The following is a 19,196-nucleotide window of genomic DNA, read 5'->3' on the forward strand; positions in this document are numbered from 1 at the left end:
TTCTCTCGTGCCAACAATTTGCCATTTTGTGGCCTCATATTTATACTGTTGTGAGCCATATTACTGAATCATCAACTCGCACAGCACTACTCTCGAATCAATATACATGTATTGGTAAACGTGAACATGCGTGTATTTCACCTGCATGCACGAGCAAAACATGTAATGCATATTGTTCTCTCAACTGATGAGACGAATATATAGGCCACTGAAAACTGTTACTCATTCAGTATATACATTTGAATGGTTTCATTCACATCACGTTCAGTCAGGTGTTGCTTCAGATTTTGCCACGGTATATTGGAAAACAGACTGTAACATTAAGGATCTCCACCGAATTAGAATAGCGCCAATGTGCAAGCACTATTAAGGTGAGCAGCTTCAGTGGAATTTGCGTCCTGGGACTGTGATAACAGGGTGCTGGGGAGTGGGGTGGGGACTGACTCATGAGATAACAGTGATAGGTGGCGTACACCTGACTTTTCAGCTGAGCGTATTACTGTTCACATTTCGTCATTCCTGAAATTCTGAAAATAAATTTCATTGTGTTAATGACTTCAGAGAAGATGCTCTATGGTCTTGGGCGTGGAGCTAGGCTCACTAATCAGTTGTAACTAAGCAACGCTGGGCGCGGAGAGGCCTTGGATGGGTGACCGTGTTTGGCAGCTTGACTCCGGAGAGTTTCAATGACCTCAATCCTGCCCCACAAGGAAGCACATGTGATACATGTGGTCTCACCTAAGGCAAGCGTGTTTGTTCAAAATTGCCTCTGTTCATCCAGCAGAAAATGGGTACACGGTAAGATAAGTCACGTGACTATGAACCTCCTTCCGCCTCACAGACAGTTTGGATTATCCGAGTTAATAATAAGCAGATTGTGATAACAGCTTCCAATGAGATACTATCCACATGGATACTATTATTTCCACCACATGATGTTAATTGCTTTTGATAAATTTGTCATTTTGATAGTTTATGGCTCATGTCAGTTCGGAATTTTTTTAAGAACATTCGCCAGTGTGTAAACATTTCCCATGAGGAAACTAATAAATCAGAATTGAATTGAGAGCAATGACAGCATATTTTCGTAGATACTAGTTATTTTGTCTCGTGTTAATAGCGTCCTGTTATGCACCTTTTCACTTATCATCTTTTGATACTCATTGTTACCCGTGTGAGTTATCAAAATTTATATATATGTAGGCCAACAAATGAACAGAACCTCTCACTTAGACCCTACATGAGTGAGTGAGTGAGTGAGTGAGTGAGTGTAGTTTTACGCTGCACTCAGCAATATTCCAGTTATATGGCGGCAGTCTGTAAATAATCGAGTCTGGACCAGACACTCCAGAGATCAACAACATGAGCATCGATCTGCGCAATTGGGAACCGATGACATGATGGTGTCAACCAAGTCAGCAAGCCTGACCACCCGATCCCGTTAGTCGCCTCTTACGACAAGCATAGTCGCCTTTTATGACACAGACCCTACATAACGTTCATTATTCATAGTTTGTAACGGACAAGTGTGGTTAAATCGGTTTTTTTTCGGATATATTTTATGGTGAAAGCTGGTAACCAGACGTCATTGTGTATATGTTCAGTTTCAGGCGGATTTTGGTCAGTAGGTCATGCAAACCAAGTGAAAAGGTACAAAGCTACGTCTGGGTATTATGGTCAGCGTAAGTGTTTGTAACATGATGTCTAACACCAGTTGAATACAAAGTTGCAGGGTCTAGATAGTTTTGCAGAACAGAACCCTGAAACGACACGTTCACACTGCATACTCCTGCATTAACACATATCCGGATTAATCAACCCCAGTGTTTGTACAATGTGTGTGGGTGCGTGTGTGTGGCATTGTAGGCACGCTTTTCAAGCATTGTCCTTTCTAGCAATATTAACAACAGAGTTGTAAGACAAACATCAACACATTATTTAAAATACTGTTTATTGCACGTAAATAATTGGTTCATGTAAATTGAACATTCAAAACTGAAACTCAGTATCCAAATGGTGACATACTGAAAATATTATAACAGGAAAGAAAACATGTTTATTCAAAATTTTGAAAACAGCCCTGTAGTATGTCCGCTGTTGTATCACCCTGAAGCATCATCAAGATATGTTGGCACGATGTAAGGCACCAAGGTTTTGCTGAATATGTTGAATAATGCTGGATTTACAGTTTGGGTTCTCCAGCGACAATCTGGGACTCAATACCGCATTCATCAGTACCTCTCTTGATCTTAAAGAATCCTGAAACAGCATAAAGTTATTGTTATTAGTTCTCAAACGTGTATTGCATCTGAAGTCATGGCTGGTTATAATCTATCATACAGGCCTTGAAACATGTCTAGAAAATGGGGCAAGTCTAGAAAATGGGGCAAGTCTAGATTACCACAGGATCAATAAATTGAAAAAACTTTCTCGACTCCTTTTCAATAGATATATGTTATGTTATGATCGTACACATTGTTTACCGTTTTTATGTGTAAAATATGTTTAGTTCACAGACTCGATGCTATCCTGCCTCTAGACTGTTCATTGTTAACAATGTTCTGACAAGGGGATGATACGAGTGACCCAGATGACACGCATATGCGACATTTCACATTTGTAGGCTCATTGATTCGCACTTCCTGCGATTCCTTCACCAAAATGACCGTACGGAATGTAAGTTTCCGCATCTATATTAATTCCTGGGGATTCCAGAGGAAAATACCTCCAAGGAACATCACATTATTTGCAGGGACACCTAAAGAGTATCAGTCTTTGAAGCACAGTGAGGTCGTTTGTCTTTCTTTCCCGATGGGCGCGGTGGAGTAGCCTAGTGGTTAAAGCGTTGACTCGTCACGCCGACGACCCGGGTTCAAATCCATACATGGGTGCAAAGTCAATCAAAAAAAAAAGTCAATCAGTCAGGAGGTCTTCCCCGATGGCAAAGATCGTTGTCCAAACTGTAAGTGTTGTCACTGGAACGCATGGACACTATTCAAACACGCAGTAAATTTATTACTTGAACACTGTAATGGTACATTACCTTCCTGACCCCAGTCGGCGTTCCAGGAGTTAGCTACCAGCCAGTACTGTTCTCCGTTCTCAACACCCCAGCCCAGGATCTTCACAGCATGTCCTCCAAGGGCCTCACCGGAGGTGTGGCTGTACACACCTACATCACAGAGTAACATGATCAATAGCAGGTCAGGAAGGAGTCCATTCTGCAATGGCATTGGGCTAGAGGAACACGGTCATGAGGGAGTCTGTTCTGCAATGGCATTGGGCTAGAGGAACACGGTCTTGAGGGAGTCTGTTCTGTAATGGCATTGGGGTAGAGGAACACGGTCATGAGGGAGTCTATTCTGTAATGGCACTGGGCTAGAGGAACACGGTCATGAGGGAGTCTATTCTGTAATGGCATTAGGGTAGAGGAACACGGTCTTGAGGGAGTCCATTCTGTAATGGCAGTAGGGTAGAGGAACACGGTCATGAGGGAGTCTATTCTGTAATGGCATTAGGGTAGAGGAACACGGTCTTGAGGGAGTCCATTCTGTAATGGCAGTAGGGTAGAGGAACACGGTTATGAGGTAGTCTATTCTGTAATTTCATTATCGTAGAGGAACATGGCCATGAGTTCATTCTACAGTAGTAATAGGACAGTGGTTACATCTTTTAGCATATAATATTGTACACAACCCGCTCTGTCTGATGATATTATCCACTCACCAGATTTGTATGTGGGGAAATCACTGTACACAGTGAAAGCTGCCTCCACTGGTCCGTTCTTGTAGATCTCGGCCATGATCTGGTCAACGCCACGCACCGAGTAGGATCGGGATCCTGAACAACAAAGACAATCAATATGTATTTCAGTGATAACCAAAAAGCACCAGAAAAGTTGTGAGTGAATTAATTTGATCAACGTCCTACCGTAGTGTTTGTCATTTTCATAGGTGATGTTGTAGCCTGCCTCACACTTCTTCTCACACTTGGGTGTCTTGGCGTCCCCGGTGCATGGTCCGTATTTGCCGGGAACATGGTGGTCGCATTTGGCCAGCAGGTAGGGTTGGCAGCCCTGACACATACCAACGTTATCATCACTAAACAACCCACAGATATCTGTTCACATTATATATATTTACCTTTCAGTGATACTCAGTCAAATATCTTAGAGGTAACCCGAAATATTTATGAAAATTTTATTGAACAGAGAAATTCTTCAGTGTAGTTATGTTTTGGGTTCAGACACCTCACATTCACTAGTTTCGTTCCAAATTTCTGTGCTCAAGGCAACGGTATTATTTTGCTATCTGATTTGGAATTTTGGAGATTGCATAGAAGAACTACAGAAGCATCGCTAACCTCCTTGGAGCCGTATTGACCGCCAGTGACGATTCCGTCTTTCTCATAGTACTTCCACGCTGCCGCTGGGAAGCCTCCGTTGCATCTGTCAACAATGGATGACACCGGTAAGTCAAAATGGACTACACCATCAATCTAGTAAGATGGCTCGGTCTATATATAGTGACAAAAGACACATCAACGGATATTTTGATACAAGCGTTATGTTTATCCACTACTCCCGGTGATGAAAAAAGATAACACTTTTGTAAGTCGAGGCGACCTGCACCACCAACTCAGACAAATGATGATCAGTTCACTCCTAAACGAATCATAACACAAATCAGAGATTATTCCCCCACTTTTCACGTCAGACAGACTTTACGTGAAATCTTGACCTACCAATATAAGGACATTAGTTCATCAAAAAGAATGGGATGTCCTGATACCTCAATCTCAAGATTGATTTTAATAAGGTTACCTAAATAATAGTAAGTGAAGAAAAGAGAGACATGCTAATAAAGTGTTAATCTGAACTACTGGATGTAGTTTCCTGTGAGCTAGAGGGTGATAGTTCATGGGACCTACCCGAAACCACATGTTCTGCAACATGTCATCAGGTTCTCTGCTGAGATGTGGAAATTCTTGGCCCCTTTGGACAGGATACAGATTCTGTCTGTCATTGCCTCCACAGCACCAAAAGCCTACACCAAGACAAATATTGTAAGATCAGAAGAAATCTGTATAGCATAAGCTGGTGCAGTGTGACAAGCCAAAGATCACAAAAGTTCAAGCCACCCATGTTTGTTTTGGCTCGATTCGTAACCACTTCAACGTACATTTGCGGAGTCAAACACTTCGCATCTCAATTCATGTCCCATCTACATGTTTGGAGAGAGAGAGAGAGAGAGATAGAGAGAGGGAGAGAGAAACAGAGAGAGAGGGGAGAGAGAAACACACACATACAGAGAGAGAGAGAGAGAGAGAGAGAGAGAGAACGCTGACCTTAACACTGATGAAACAAACATCCTCTTTATTTTTATCAACATACTTTGGCCAAGAAATGATTTGACTAAAAAGACGAGGTCAGTCAGTAGAGAGAATATTTATAACCTATAACCTATACGTAACTAATGTCCATTTCAGAACACCTATTTATTGGCAGGTTCAAGTGTACTGGACTATAACTCTCGTTCGGTGTCCACGTATTGCCCTTTCGAAGTAGCTAGGCCAGATCAGATTTTTTTCTTGTAGATCTACTCTTACTGGTAAAATGGAACGTAGAATGACATGACTCACAATTAAATGTCTTCAGGTCTTTGTGTAGTGGTAGAGAATACTGTGAAGATTTGTTTTAATTGAAACTGACATACAGTCAGTCATTGCATGAGTTGAGGAACTACATAGTCTCACCCAGCAGGAACCACAGTTGGACTGATCACGGACTTCCTTCAGGGATGGGCAGTTGGGCCACTGGGTTCGGGCGTCAAAGTTCTCTGGCAGACTGATCATGGACAGGTCATGTGTCTTCATGGGCAGCATATTGTTGAGTCTCTGACTCTCACCATTGATGTCGTACACTCCACACAGACGCTTGAAGTAGGATTGGGGCAGAGAGGGATGGAAGTTTCTACCAGCCTGAAACGTAGGAAGGCAAACCGGACTGAGACCAATCTTGAAAAGCTTGCTTTGTCACTGAACCGATCATACGATCAATATTCTGTGTTTGAGAGTATGTGTGCTTGTGTGGATGAAGATGAGAAAGGTTGGGGTTTGGGTATAGAGAGAATTTTATTGTCCTCATGTACTGACGTAAGCCGAGTGTCAGCAATTATAAATGATCAGCGGGAGGTAATACTGACCTTCCATGTCTTCTGCATAGAGTTGATTCTGTCAATCATGGCATCTGTGTTCATGTGATAGAATTCCGGTGCCGCCATGGCAACCACGGCCAAACAACCCACAACCAGAAGAACCTTCATCTGAAACACACAGGATAGTTCATATTGTCAGTGATGGTGTCAGTCAACTCAGTCTTGGTTTGCAAAGTAAAGAATCACCCTTAAACCATGCGGGGATGCTATGTGGTATAGAACGACACTGTAAAACAGTGTTCCCAGGGCACCATGTTTGCTTCTGATGTAGAAGGCAGTGGATGCAAGTTACTGTATCTAGACTGTGAAAAACATTGGATAGAATCCTCCAGAAAGCATTTAGATAAAACAAATGCGATAAGCACATTCAGATCATCTCTCACAATGCAGAGACCAGCCATGTTTCAGCAGCTTGACCTTCAGTCAAGTTAAAATCCTAAACCCATGCGAGTTTCATACCATCCCCTGAAGTCGGTCAGATATCCAGGTCTACACCATGAATCTTGTCTTGTGATTGTACACAGCGCTATCTTTGATAATGCATGTTCTGAGTAACCTGTCGATCGGACAACGTTTGAGGCCAAAGGGTACATATGTGTCACACCATCACGAGATAACCAACTACAAGACGAGCTGAAATCCACGCCGTGTTTTCCTCAACGGTATATACATTAGAACTATAGACATTACCTTTCACAAATGACAGACCTGACCCTCCTTTCACAAAGCACTTCAGGTGCTCGTAAGTCACTAAGACTGCCTTAGTGCAATTTTAAAGAAGGGGGGTTAAGGTTGGCCTTAGTAAAGGTTGCTTCGTGAAAGGTCAGTAAGCACAGATTTACAGTTTTAGAAATATGCAACAATATGAATACAGTAAGTAGTTGATGTTTCTTACTCTGAGGCCTGATCTCTCTTTCCGGAAAAAAAGCAAACATTCCAAACAGGTCGTATAGAATGTCAACATTTCTCCATAATCTTAAAAAGTTAACTGATAAGTTGTTGGTGGCTTAATCGTGTAACAAGACAACTCAAACGTGTACACAGGACATTGTTGTGGAGACAAAATAAAATTAAAAAAAAAAAAAAAAAGATGGAGAAAACAGGTTCGCCCTACAAAAGATCATGCTGTAGACGGTCATTGTGTAAGGCATTGGATGGTCTGGTCCTGACGCTGGTCCGAAACGACCACAAGTTCTTTCCGGAAGGAAGACTGGAGATACCAGAGTCCTGTTACTGTGGGATGCAAATTATGTCGATGCACCGTGACATGTGACATGCTAAATGACAGTATTTTGTTGTGAATTTCCTCCACCTATTTCCGTGTCGACCAGAGCCCTCAGGTGACCGTGATCAACACTGGCTACTGACAAATCTGTGTTGATAGGCTTGGATGTACATAAAAACTAGCTGACGGGTTAGCTTTTTAGAACTGTAGATAACCAAGAAGGAAACGGATTGTTAGTAGAGAACACAAGAACATTTGTGCAGTGAAAAATGCAATAGTTGTTCAGTATAATGACAGTTATACACTGACCTTGAATCTGATCTTCAGCCCTGAGATGGACGATCAACTCTTTAGTCCACCTTTATATACAACAAATAAATGGGCCATATGATAGTCATGTGCTGTGTTTTGATTGGCTGATGCCCCTCACACGCGCTGCAGGGACCTTAATGTCACATGGTTACAACTGTTATCAGTGGCAGACTGTCCCAGCTGGTAAAACGAAAAGTAAACGAAACAATATCAGTCACGTGCATTTTAAATACATGAACTAAATGAATGCAGTCAAGGAGTACTGTGTGATATGTTGTAGGGTTAAATAGATAAAAACTGAGATTTATTATAATTTTGAAATGGATTAGGAAACTTCCATTTTTTGTGTGCTTTCTTGCACGTTTATTCAGTGTCGTAATATTAAGGTTCGTAATATTAATTGATCAGTTATATGCATGAACTAGATATCCCTCTATAATATGTGGTTTTCCGGAGCTGTGAGAGTGGGTCTGCATGTGTTCGTCACAATGACAAGCGGCATGGACGGTTGTAGCGAGTTAGTTTAGTTTTACGCCGCTTTCGGAAATATTCCAGGAATATTACGACGAAGACACCAGAAATTGGCTTCACGTGCACCGTTGTGGCGAATCGAGTCCGGGTCCTCTGTGTGACGAGTGAATGCTTGAACCACTGGGCCCCCACCAACTCTGGACTATTGAAAAGGAAAGTGGTCCAGGGATGCAGAAAGGGTGATTCTGTCTTTGAAGGAAACGAAACTCCGAATACACAACGAGTTGCTGAAATCCTGTCCACGTAGGACATTTGGAGTGCTAAGATCATGGCTTTCGTCTAACCTCAAGATAACACATTAATCACTTAGAGATACTTCTGCAATCACTACACAGAATCACAACAAGACCACGAATCGACGCAGAAAGATACAGATTTTCAAAGTTACAGACGGATGGAAAGTGAAACTGATACAGTGATACAGTTGAAATATTTCATTGCCCTGAACGGCTTTTCACGTAAGTGTTGGTGTTGTTTTACTAATGGACTAGAGGCAGTGTCACCAGTTTGTTTGCAAATTATTACTAAAATTCATCAGAAATGAAGATTCAGTGATTCATTTCTGATTTACTGGTGTATTGCGTTTGCTTCTAAACAAAGGAATCCACCTACCGGGCCGTAACCCTGGATAAAGTTCAAGGTCAACCGGAAGTGTAAACAAAGGGGATGAGTTTTTCGTGTAAATGCCTTTGCAATGAGTCTGAAGACCCTCTGGATGATTTCTCGTAGTATTTGAGTCAAGATGATATTCCGTTCTCGTGAATTGTGTACGTATTTCCGTCAACGTAAATGGTAGCTAGCAACTTAAGAGAGGAAATAAATATTGCCTCACGGCCATAATTATAATATTCCGGTTACGGCACGGCACGGCATACCGAAGTGATGGAGGTCTTAAATATTCATCACTTAGGTGAAAGCCACGATAGCGGGAGTGGTGTTAACCAACCAAACATATACGAGACGAAATATCAGTACTGGAAATGACCCGAACAAGTTCGATTAACTCTTAAACACGAAAGAGGTCCTCTTCCCTACAAAGATGTCACAAATGACGTTTCTGTCCGTGGTGACGAAGTCGAGTAAGAGGGGGAGAGGTCATCACCTAATTAACACATTGGATCAGGGCGGATTCGAAATTCCTACCACGTTCAATGCCAATCACAAAACTTGGGTCGCCATTGCGCACTTCTGCCTTGGACGTTTTTATTGCATGACTCTGACATGGCGAAGAACCACGACACTCTTTTTTATGTCTGTTCATATTGTTTGATGAAATTGAGGGTTTTATCTCACAGGCCCGTTGTTTTAAGGGACAAATATCACGTGAACGTAGAGTGGTGTCATTCATTTACGTGTGGCAAATATTCAGGCATAACATTGTTCTAAGAGAATTTCTGCGATATTCTGTGATGGAACTGGGACATTTAACGGATATTAAGAGTCTTAATATAATCACAGAACAAGGTTGCATGTGAAACCAAGCTGCTAAAACGGAGAGATTTTGGGACTGCAAGACCACAGTGAACCGAGTGCTGAATGTCAATAAATATCCAGAACGTGGCGTGGACAAAGTTTCCAAAATTTGGATATTATTTAACCCATTTATGCATCATTTTCTCATTTTGTTAAAGTCAGCGACTTGCAGTATGAAAGTAAATAAAGTTGAGTTAAGTGGTTGGACCATTGAGATTTCACAGTTTAAGCAAGGCTACCCCCAGCGGAAATTCAAATAGAAAAAAAAGTGAAAATGGGTTGCATTTTCCCCATACTCAATTATTTGCCAAAATACCGCCCCCCCAACCCCCCCCCCCCCCCCCCCCCCACCCCAAAAAAAAAAAAATAATAAAAAAAAAAAATGGGACAATATGCAGATTGGTGTACATTTGAAGGTAATTGTTAGAATATGTATGCTCGATTTCGAAAGCCATGGTTCGTCATGGGCGATCTGAACGGACACAACCCGCTTTGGGGAAGTGTCCATACTAACAATAATCCAAATTTTCCATTAGGATTCTATTTCCTCAGAATAGCCTCTGCAAATTTAATAATCTGCAACTGAACCTTGTATAATGGCTTTGAATGACTGGGCCATGATGAACAATGGGGGAATGATCGCTTCCTCAACATTCTTAAAACATGGGTATAAACAGTCATACGCATGGACAGGTACATTCACATGGGTATAACCAGCCATCAGCATGTTGTACAGGTACATTCTAATGGGTATAACCAGTCATCAGCATGTTGTACAGGTACATTCTAATGGGTATAACCAGTCATCAGCATGTTGTACAGGTACATTCACATGGGTATAAACAGTCATCAGCATGTTGTACAGGTACATTCACATGGGTAAAAACAATCATCAGCATGTTGTACAGGTACATTCACATGGGTATAAACAGCCATCAGCATGTTGTACAGGTACATTCACATGGGTATAAACAGTCATCAGCATGTTGTACAGGTACATTCGCATGGGTATAAACAGTCATCAGCATGTTGTACAGGTACATTCACATGGGTACAAACAATCATCAGCATGTTGTACAGGTACATTCACATGGGTATAAACAGTCATCAGCATGTTGTACAGGTACATTCACATGGGTATAAACAGTCATCAGCATGTTGTACAGGTACATTCACATGGGTAAAAACAGTCATCAGCATGTTGTACAGGTACATTCACATGGGTATAAACAGTCATCAGCATGTTGTACAGGTACATTCACATGGGTATAAACAGCCATCAGCATGTTGTACAGGTACATTCACATGGGTATAAACAGCCATCAGCATGTTGTACAGGTACATTCACATGGGTATAAACAGTCATCAGCATGTTGTACAGGTACATTCACATGGGTATAAACAGCCATCAGCATGTTGTACAGGTACATTCACATGGGTAGAAACAGTCATCAGCATGTTGTACAGGTACATTCACATGGGTCCAAACAGACATCAGCATGTTGTACAAGTACATTCACATGGGCAAAAACAATCATCAGCATGTTGTACAGGTACATTCACATGGGTATAAACAGTCATCAGCATGTTGTACAGGTACATTCACATGGGTATAAACAGTCATCAGCATGTTGTACAGGTACATTCACATGGGTATAAACAGCCATCAGCATGTTGTACAGGTACATTCACATGGGTACAAACAGTCATCAGCATGCTGTACAGGTACATTCACATGGGTACAAACAGTCATCAGCATGCTGTACAGGTACATTCACATGGGTATAAACAGTCATCAGCATGCTGTACAGGTACATTCACATGGGTATAAACAGCCATCAGCATGTTGTACAGGTACATTCACATGGGTATAAACAGTCATCAGTATGTTGTACAGGTACTTTCACATGGGTACAAACAGTCATCAGCATGTTGTACAGGTACATTCACACGGGTACAAACAGTCATCAGCATGTTGTACAGGTACATTCACATGGGTATAAACAGTCATCAGCATGCTGTACAGGTACATTCACATGGGTACAAACAGTCATCAGCATGTTGTACAGGTACATTCACATGGGTACAAACAGTCATCAGCATGCTCTACAGGTACATTCACATGGGTACAAACAGTCATCAGCATGTTGTACAGGTACATTCACATGGGTATAAACAGTCATCAGCATGTTGTACAGGTACATTCTAATGGGTACAAACAGTCATCAGCATGTTGTACAGGTACATTCACATGGGTACAAACAGTCATCATCATGCTGTACAGGTACATTCACATGGGTACAAACAGTCATCAGCATGTTGTACAGGTACATTCACATGGGTACAAACAGTCATCAGCATGTTGTACAGGTACATTCACATGGGTACAAACAGTCATCAGCATCTTGTACAGGTACATTCACATGGGTACAAACAATCATCAGCATGTTGTACAGGTACATTCACATGGGTATAAACAGTCATCAGCATGTTGTACAGGTACATTCACATGGGTACAAACAGCCATCAGCATGCTGTACAGGTACATTCTAATGGGTATAAACAGTCATCAGCATGTTGTACAGGTACATTCACATGGGTATAACTGTCATCAGCATGTTGTACAGGTACATTCACATGGGTAGAAACAGTCATCAGCATGTTGTACAGGTACATTCACATGGGTACAAACAGTCATCAGCATGTTGTACAGGTACATTCACATGGGTACAAACAGTCATCAGCATGTTGTACAGGTACATTCACATGGGTACAAACAGTCATCAGCATGTTGTACAGGTACATTCACATGGGTACAAACAATCATCAGCATGTTGTACAGGTACATTCACATGGGTACAAACAGTCATCAGCATGTTGTACAGGTACATTCACATGGGTACAAACAGGCATCAGCATGCTGTACAGGTACATTCACATGGGTATAAACAGTCATCAGCATGTTGTACAGGTACATTCACATGGGTACAAACAGTCATCAGCATGCTGGACAGGTACATTCACATGGGTATAAACAGTCATCAGCATGTTGTACAGGTACATTCACATGGGTACAAACAGTCATCAGCATGCTGTACAGGTACATTCACATGGGTATAACCAGTCATCAGCATGCTGTACAGGTACATTCACATGGGTACAAACAGCCATCAGCATGTTGTACAGGTACATTCACATGGGTACAAACAGTCATCAGCATGTTGTACAGGTACATTCACATGGGTATAAACAGTCATCAGCATGTTGTACAGGTACATTCACATGGGTATAAACAATCATCAGCATGTTGTACAGGTACATTCACATGGGTATAAACAGTCATCAGCATGTTGTACAGGTACATTCACATGGGTAAAAGCAGTCATCAGCATGTTGTACATGTACATTCACATGGGTATAAAGAGTCATCAGCATGTTGTACAGGTACATCCACATGGGTATAAACAGTCATCAGCATGTTGTACAGGTAAATTCACATGGCTATAAACAGCCATCAGCATGTTGTACAGGTACATTCACATGGGTACAAACAGTCATCAGCATGCTGTACAGGTACATTCACATGGGTATAAACAGTCATCAGCATGTTGTACAGGTACATTCACATGAGTATAATCAGTCATCAGCCTTTTGTGATAATACTCCTTGAACAAGAAGGAACTTTACAAAGATTAATTGGTCATAATACATTATGCAAGATTATGTACTGAACACTTGAAACATGACATTGTGATCAACAGTGAGGACAGTTCTTTTCTGGTATAGTGCGAACAAACAGTTCCAGAGTTTCCTCTGCAACTCCACATATTCGTAAATCATGGTCCAATGATGCATTCAAACAGGCCAGAACATTTCGGAAGAAAGCCGAAACGTAGTTTCGACGACATCCTGCCTTGCATAAGATCTTAAATGCCAAGGCTCGATGCCCAATGAGAAAGTATGTTTCCAAACTAAATTCACGCGCTCTGATTTCAAAGGTGTTGAACATAACACAAAGAATAAAAGACAAATGTTCAAACTTTGCCGCCAACCGTTCGCAAGACGTTGATAATTTATTCACTTCCTCTGGGAACAGCATGATACGTACTTCCAACAGTCAAAATTCTCAGCTTTGCTTTTCAAAAGCCTGGCGTCTTAAATGTTGCAGCTTCATGATCAAAACTCTGACAAATATTTCTTACATCTCAGATGAAATGTGTGCTGTTGTGAAAGGTATGACTGAGGTGTGTGTTTCTTGTAAATAAACTAATGGAAATGTGTGGTGGATGAGGCGGAACTGACGCGTTTTTGTACATAAGAATCTGATTGAGGTGTTGTGAGTCACAAAAGGTGAGGAAGATGTGTTCGTTTTGAGGAAACTGACATGGCATTCCCAAAGGTGCTTCCACGACGTCCCCACGCCCTTTGGCACCCCTTTGTAGACTATAATTGACACCCCATGGACATTACCCCAGAAGACTCCACTAGGCATTCCCCCAACAGATGTCATTTCCCTAAGACACTCCACTTGTTAGTCCCCAAGCAGATGTCATTCCCACAAGAGACTCGACTTGTCACATCCCCAGGAGACATCACTTGTCATTCCCCGAGGAGACTCCACTTGTCATTCGCCCAGGAGACTCCTCTTGCAATTTCCACGTAGACATGACATGACGCTACATGGCATGACGCTACATGGCATGACGCTACATGGCATGAAGGGTAAAACGATACTTCACAACTGAATTCGTTTGGTGGTGCTACACGTCTCTAATACACTACATACCTTCAGCACTGTTATTCAACAGATGCCAACCCAAGTTCTGCAGAAAATGAAACAAACACAAAGCTACTAAATCAAGCAGAACAGCTTCATTTGAACCACTGTCAAGGAGAAACACTCGCTGGTGGAACTTGAGGGGAAGTTAAGGGGATACTGACTTAAAAGATGGCAACTTCCCGTAAGTGGCCACGTATATTGACAAAACCTGAAATGGGTCATTCGAAAGGCCATGAGGCTGGTCACATATTTAGATCTTCATCATGTAGATAGAGTTTGCCTTGTGACACCGTCCTATATTATGCATGATAGCACATGTCCCGTGTAACCTGTCTATCTGACGGCGTATTTAGGCCAAAGACTGCAACACATTGTCACTTCGACAGCTCACTGCACTACCCAACAACCCGGGTTAAATCTGCAGATAACGCACTTTAACATCGCCACACAGTGCATTATCCAACAGCACGGGTTAAAGCTGTAGATATATCGTACAATGATAAGGTTTAGTTGGTAAAATGGGAAGAGAGTTAACCTTAAACCATGCAGGAAGGAGACAGATACATCTGGCCTTTCCATTACTGGAAAAGTAACACCCTGGATCAATAGATATGTTTAACAGATATAAGGTTAAATCTAAAACAGACCCGTATCTGCTTTACTGATACCGGTGTTTCATAGCAAGGAAACTGCCAACGGCAAAAACGTCCACTAATACCCATAATGGAAACAACAAGTTCTCACTTTATACTTCAGTCATTTATGCATCTTTTGATCTTAAAACCAGTCGTCAGAAGACACACCTACAATTTTCAAATCTCGATTTAAAGTCTACCTATCAGATAATACGTCAATTCTGATAGTATATTCACAGAAAAAACTTCCTTGTCACAGTGTGATAGCGGGAATTGCGTGCTTGACGTTTCAAACAGTTTCCCCTTTACGAAATAAGGCATTAATTACCATTAATTACTTAACCGGCAATTTCCGTTTACAAATGACAGTCAAAAACTGTATGATTATGATTGTGGCATCACGAAAGCACAAACAAATAAAATGACATGCCTTAATGTGGATACGTAGTATGCAAAAGATCGAAGTAAAACTACCCTCATTGTTGTATGCACAACATCTTGTTTGTACAAGTAAATGTGCACTGACTTTACAAATGATGTCATGTATCCATCACACAACAGTTCAAACGTAATCGCTCTTCGATTAATCTTGGTAAACAAGGAAAATAGAGTCCCATGAAAGTCACGTGGCATATATTGTACCCTTAGTCGTTATACGGAAGAAGAGCGCCACGAACTCACAAATGTTACCAGTGACACCAAAACAAGGAAATCGTACATGAGATTCCAACGTTTAGCACGAGACAGACCAAGAAATACATTTTAACAAACATTTCCCGACCTCCCAATGCTACACATACCGGGTTTGTTTTCTTTTTCACATAAGCATATATACTGAACACAGTGGGATACAGAAATCGCACACATTGTTTAGGATATTGAGGTGTCAGTTTTGAACGGGGTTACTGAAGCTGTTAGTGATTATATCAATATATCGGGGCGGTGGGTTTCTTTTATTGCCTTTGGCAAATGAAAGCTGACATTAATGATTCAACAGATTGAAATATTGGCGTTGGACAAAATAGTTCCTAATAAACATTTTACAATCACTTAATTAATTGAATGAGTGCAGGCGCAGACACGATTATGCATGATGTGTGTTATCAAAAGGCACTGATGTATTTCCTTGTTTCAGTTACCTGTTGCCTGGCTGTCAGCCTTTAGTTGGGTTACACATAACCGAATGTAAAATGCAACTGTTATTATGAAACTGGCCCCACGATTGTCTGGATTAACCCCATCGTGAAACATGCGTGGTACGGTTCTGTACCACGTCAAGGTGAACCTTACATGTTTCTGCTGGGAATATCAAATGTGTTTTGACACTGTTACAAGAATATTCTTTTTTGGGTCAGATTGTTTAGAGTTTTCAGTATGGATTGTGGGTCACTTTCTACATCATATATGTTCAATGGCAATACGTATGGTATTTTTAGCGGAATTTCACATTGATAGACCTCCTGTTACCTGCCCCTGGTAATCTATTGTTTACTTCCTGTTCGCGAATGTTCTGACTAAATGGTGATACAGCCAAGCTTTGCTCGAATGTTCCCGACACTGTGTTAGAATAATAAAGGCTGGTTGTTGTGCTGACGATCACACACGGACTTACACTCGGACTTTTCATCTGGAGTTCTGCCTCTGCCTATCATCATCTGTCTGTCAATATCGATTGTCTGCCTTCGTCTACATCATCATCGTTTGACACAGTTTGTTTGACCGGGATGTATTCTCCGTTACAACACAAGATCAACACAGAATACAGTTTGGATCAGAAACCGGATATGACAGAAGTATTTTAACACTATGTAACACCATGTAACACCATGTAACACCATGTTCATCTAGTATTTCCCATCTATAATAACTTATGTAATTGCCAAGTTAATGCAATAAAACTTTATAACAGCCAGGTTCTGTCGAGATATTAGTTCTCATGCAGAGTACCGTTGTCGTACCATATAACCCAAATCATATGGAGTCTATTCATTGGAGTTACTGTGTTTCAAAATTCAAATTGCCGTTACCCACTTACATGTTTCACATCCAGACAAGAAAAGACGCGGACTCTTGGAAAAGACTCATCATGAATCGTACATGACAAAAGCTTGTGTATGTTCTTCATGAAAAGGGTACGGGTCTTAAATTGTTTATAGTTCTTTCTGGTATGTATTCAAAGGTCAAGGCTTGTGTCAAGGCGAAAGAAGGTAGAACATATAATTTTAGTACTTCCGCTGGTGTTCCACAGGTATGTATGTTAAGCCCTGTTCTCCTTATAAACGAGCTAGAGGCAGAATTTGAACAGGGCGAATTGAGGAGAATTTTCGTTCAGGAAACGCGAAGGAAACATTATTATAAGAATCCGTCTGCTTGAACCTGTTTCAAATGCTCGCATCCACCGACACAAAACTTATCACATCTTTGTCGTCGTATTTGAAAAGAAACTTACCAATCTGATATCGCTGTGAATTGTGTAATCATTCGATCCGCGTTGCTGTGACAGTTGGTATTATTGCTGCAAATTTCGTAACAAAATGGTGGTCAAAATCTATCGCATATGTAGGCATAATTCATGATATCGGAACATAGTCCCTCCTTTTGGCTCTCCGCTTAAAACAGCTTGCCACGTGTAAACATCAGCCCAGTCCAGAAAATGTTTAGGTATGAAGTGGTCTTATATTTCTTTAAAAAAAATCTAAGATTTTTATAGGTTTCTCACTGGACAGAAACACTGTGGATATTTCTTACCGAGAATCAGGGAACTGAACCTGTTCAGTTACTGGATAACAAAAGACACATGTGTCCAGAGGAGATAAAACACATGCTTGACACAGATATCTTGATCCACAAATACGGGAAGCACATGCACCTCATGTGGATCGGCGTATCTGAGCGATAAGTACAGGGAGCACATGCATCTCATGTGGATCGGAGTATGTGAGTGATAAATACAGGGAGCACATGCATCTCATGTGGATCGGAGTATGTGAGTGATAAATACAGGGAGCACATGCATCTCATGTGGATCGGAGTATGTGAGTGATAAATACAGGGAGCACATGAATCTCATGTGGATCGGCGTATGTGAGCGATAAATACAGGGAGCACATGCATGCCATGTAGATCGGGGTATCTGTGTGTAAAAAGTTCAGGGAGCACGTGCATGTCACGTGGTTCGGGGTGTATAATAGGGGAATAGGGGTTCAATTCATTGCCAGAAATACTCCCACTTGTGTGTATCTACATATATGCACAAAAGAGCAGTGTGTTACACTGGGTGTAAGCAGAACAAAGTCCAGGAACAGTTTGGAGATGACAGTGGTATCTGTCCGTGGTGTTGCTGGAAGATGACTAAAGGTGGCCCGACACTATACCTTCCCATTCAGTCATCGTTGTTTAGTTTACAACTCAACCAACCTTGGCAGCTATATTATACAGGGGCAGACAGCCACGAATGTGACGCCACCTACTGACACACAGGATCCTCCCAACCTCTCACGTCAGTAACTTTTACAATTCACTTTTACATATACTTCTGCTAATAATTACTTGTCAAATATTAATATTGCTTTAATCTGACAATTGGTATCGCAAGTCATCGAGTTGTATTAGTGGTGAAAATAATGGTACACTGGTGAAAGAAACATTATAAAAGATACTCGAGGGAAAAAACAAACTTTTGGTGTATCAGAATCCGTTCAGGTCTTATACGATTTCTCTGATGGTTGTTAATTGTCTACCGTGTAGGTGATCATTGGAACGTTATGCTCACGAGAAATAGTTTGTTGAAACATCGTAAGCACCTTTCACCTGTAACGAAGTTTCGCGTCTCCAAAGGATCCTAAATGCAGTAACCTTGATCTTTCTCCATGGGAGCATCTCACTTGTTTCTGGCAAGAAAAGGACACTTACAAGATCTTCGAAACCACAACCAACATATCATGACATCAAGAACTTTTTTTATATATATAGAATGTGGATTCACTGAAGTTCCAGTCAAAATCCATACTGTGGAAAAAAAACAG

The 19,196-nt window shown here is 41.3% G+C and overlaps 1 protein-coding gene across 1 annotated transcript; it reads right to left on the reverse strand.

Moving 5' to 3' along the window:
- Positions 1 to 1,928: 1,928 nt before the first annotated feature.
- LOC137278539 (cathepsin B-like) lies at positions 1,929 to 18,023 on the reverse strand. The gene is made up of 10 exons (XM_067810960.1): positions 17,920 to 18,023; positions 7,750 to 7,932; positions 6,204 to 6,323; positions 5,755 to 5,979; positions 4,930 to 5,045; positions 4,363 to 4,447; positions 3,931 to 4,075; positions 3,727 to 3,840; positions 3,044 to 3,172; positions 1,929 to 2,259 (listed from the first exon to the last, which is right to left on the reverse strand). Exons 3-10 carry the CDS (start codon positions 6,321 to 6,323, stop codon positions 2,183 to 2,185), a joined length of 1,011 nt encoding a protein of 336 aa, XP_067667061.1. The 5' UTR covers positions 7,750 to 7,932; positions 17,920 to 18,023; the 3' UTR covers positions 1,929 to 2,182.
- Between the last annotated feature and the right edge of the window lie 1,173 nt (positions 18,024 to 19,196).

This window comes from Haliotis asinina, chromosome 3 (genome assembly GCF_037392515.1).
Source record: "Haliotis asinina isolate JCU_RB_2024 chromosome 3, JCU_Hal_asi_v2, whole genome shotgun sequence".
Lineage (NCBI taxonomy): Eukaryota > Metazoa > Mollusca > Gastropoda > Lepetellida > Haliotidae > Haliotis > Haliotis asinina.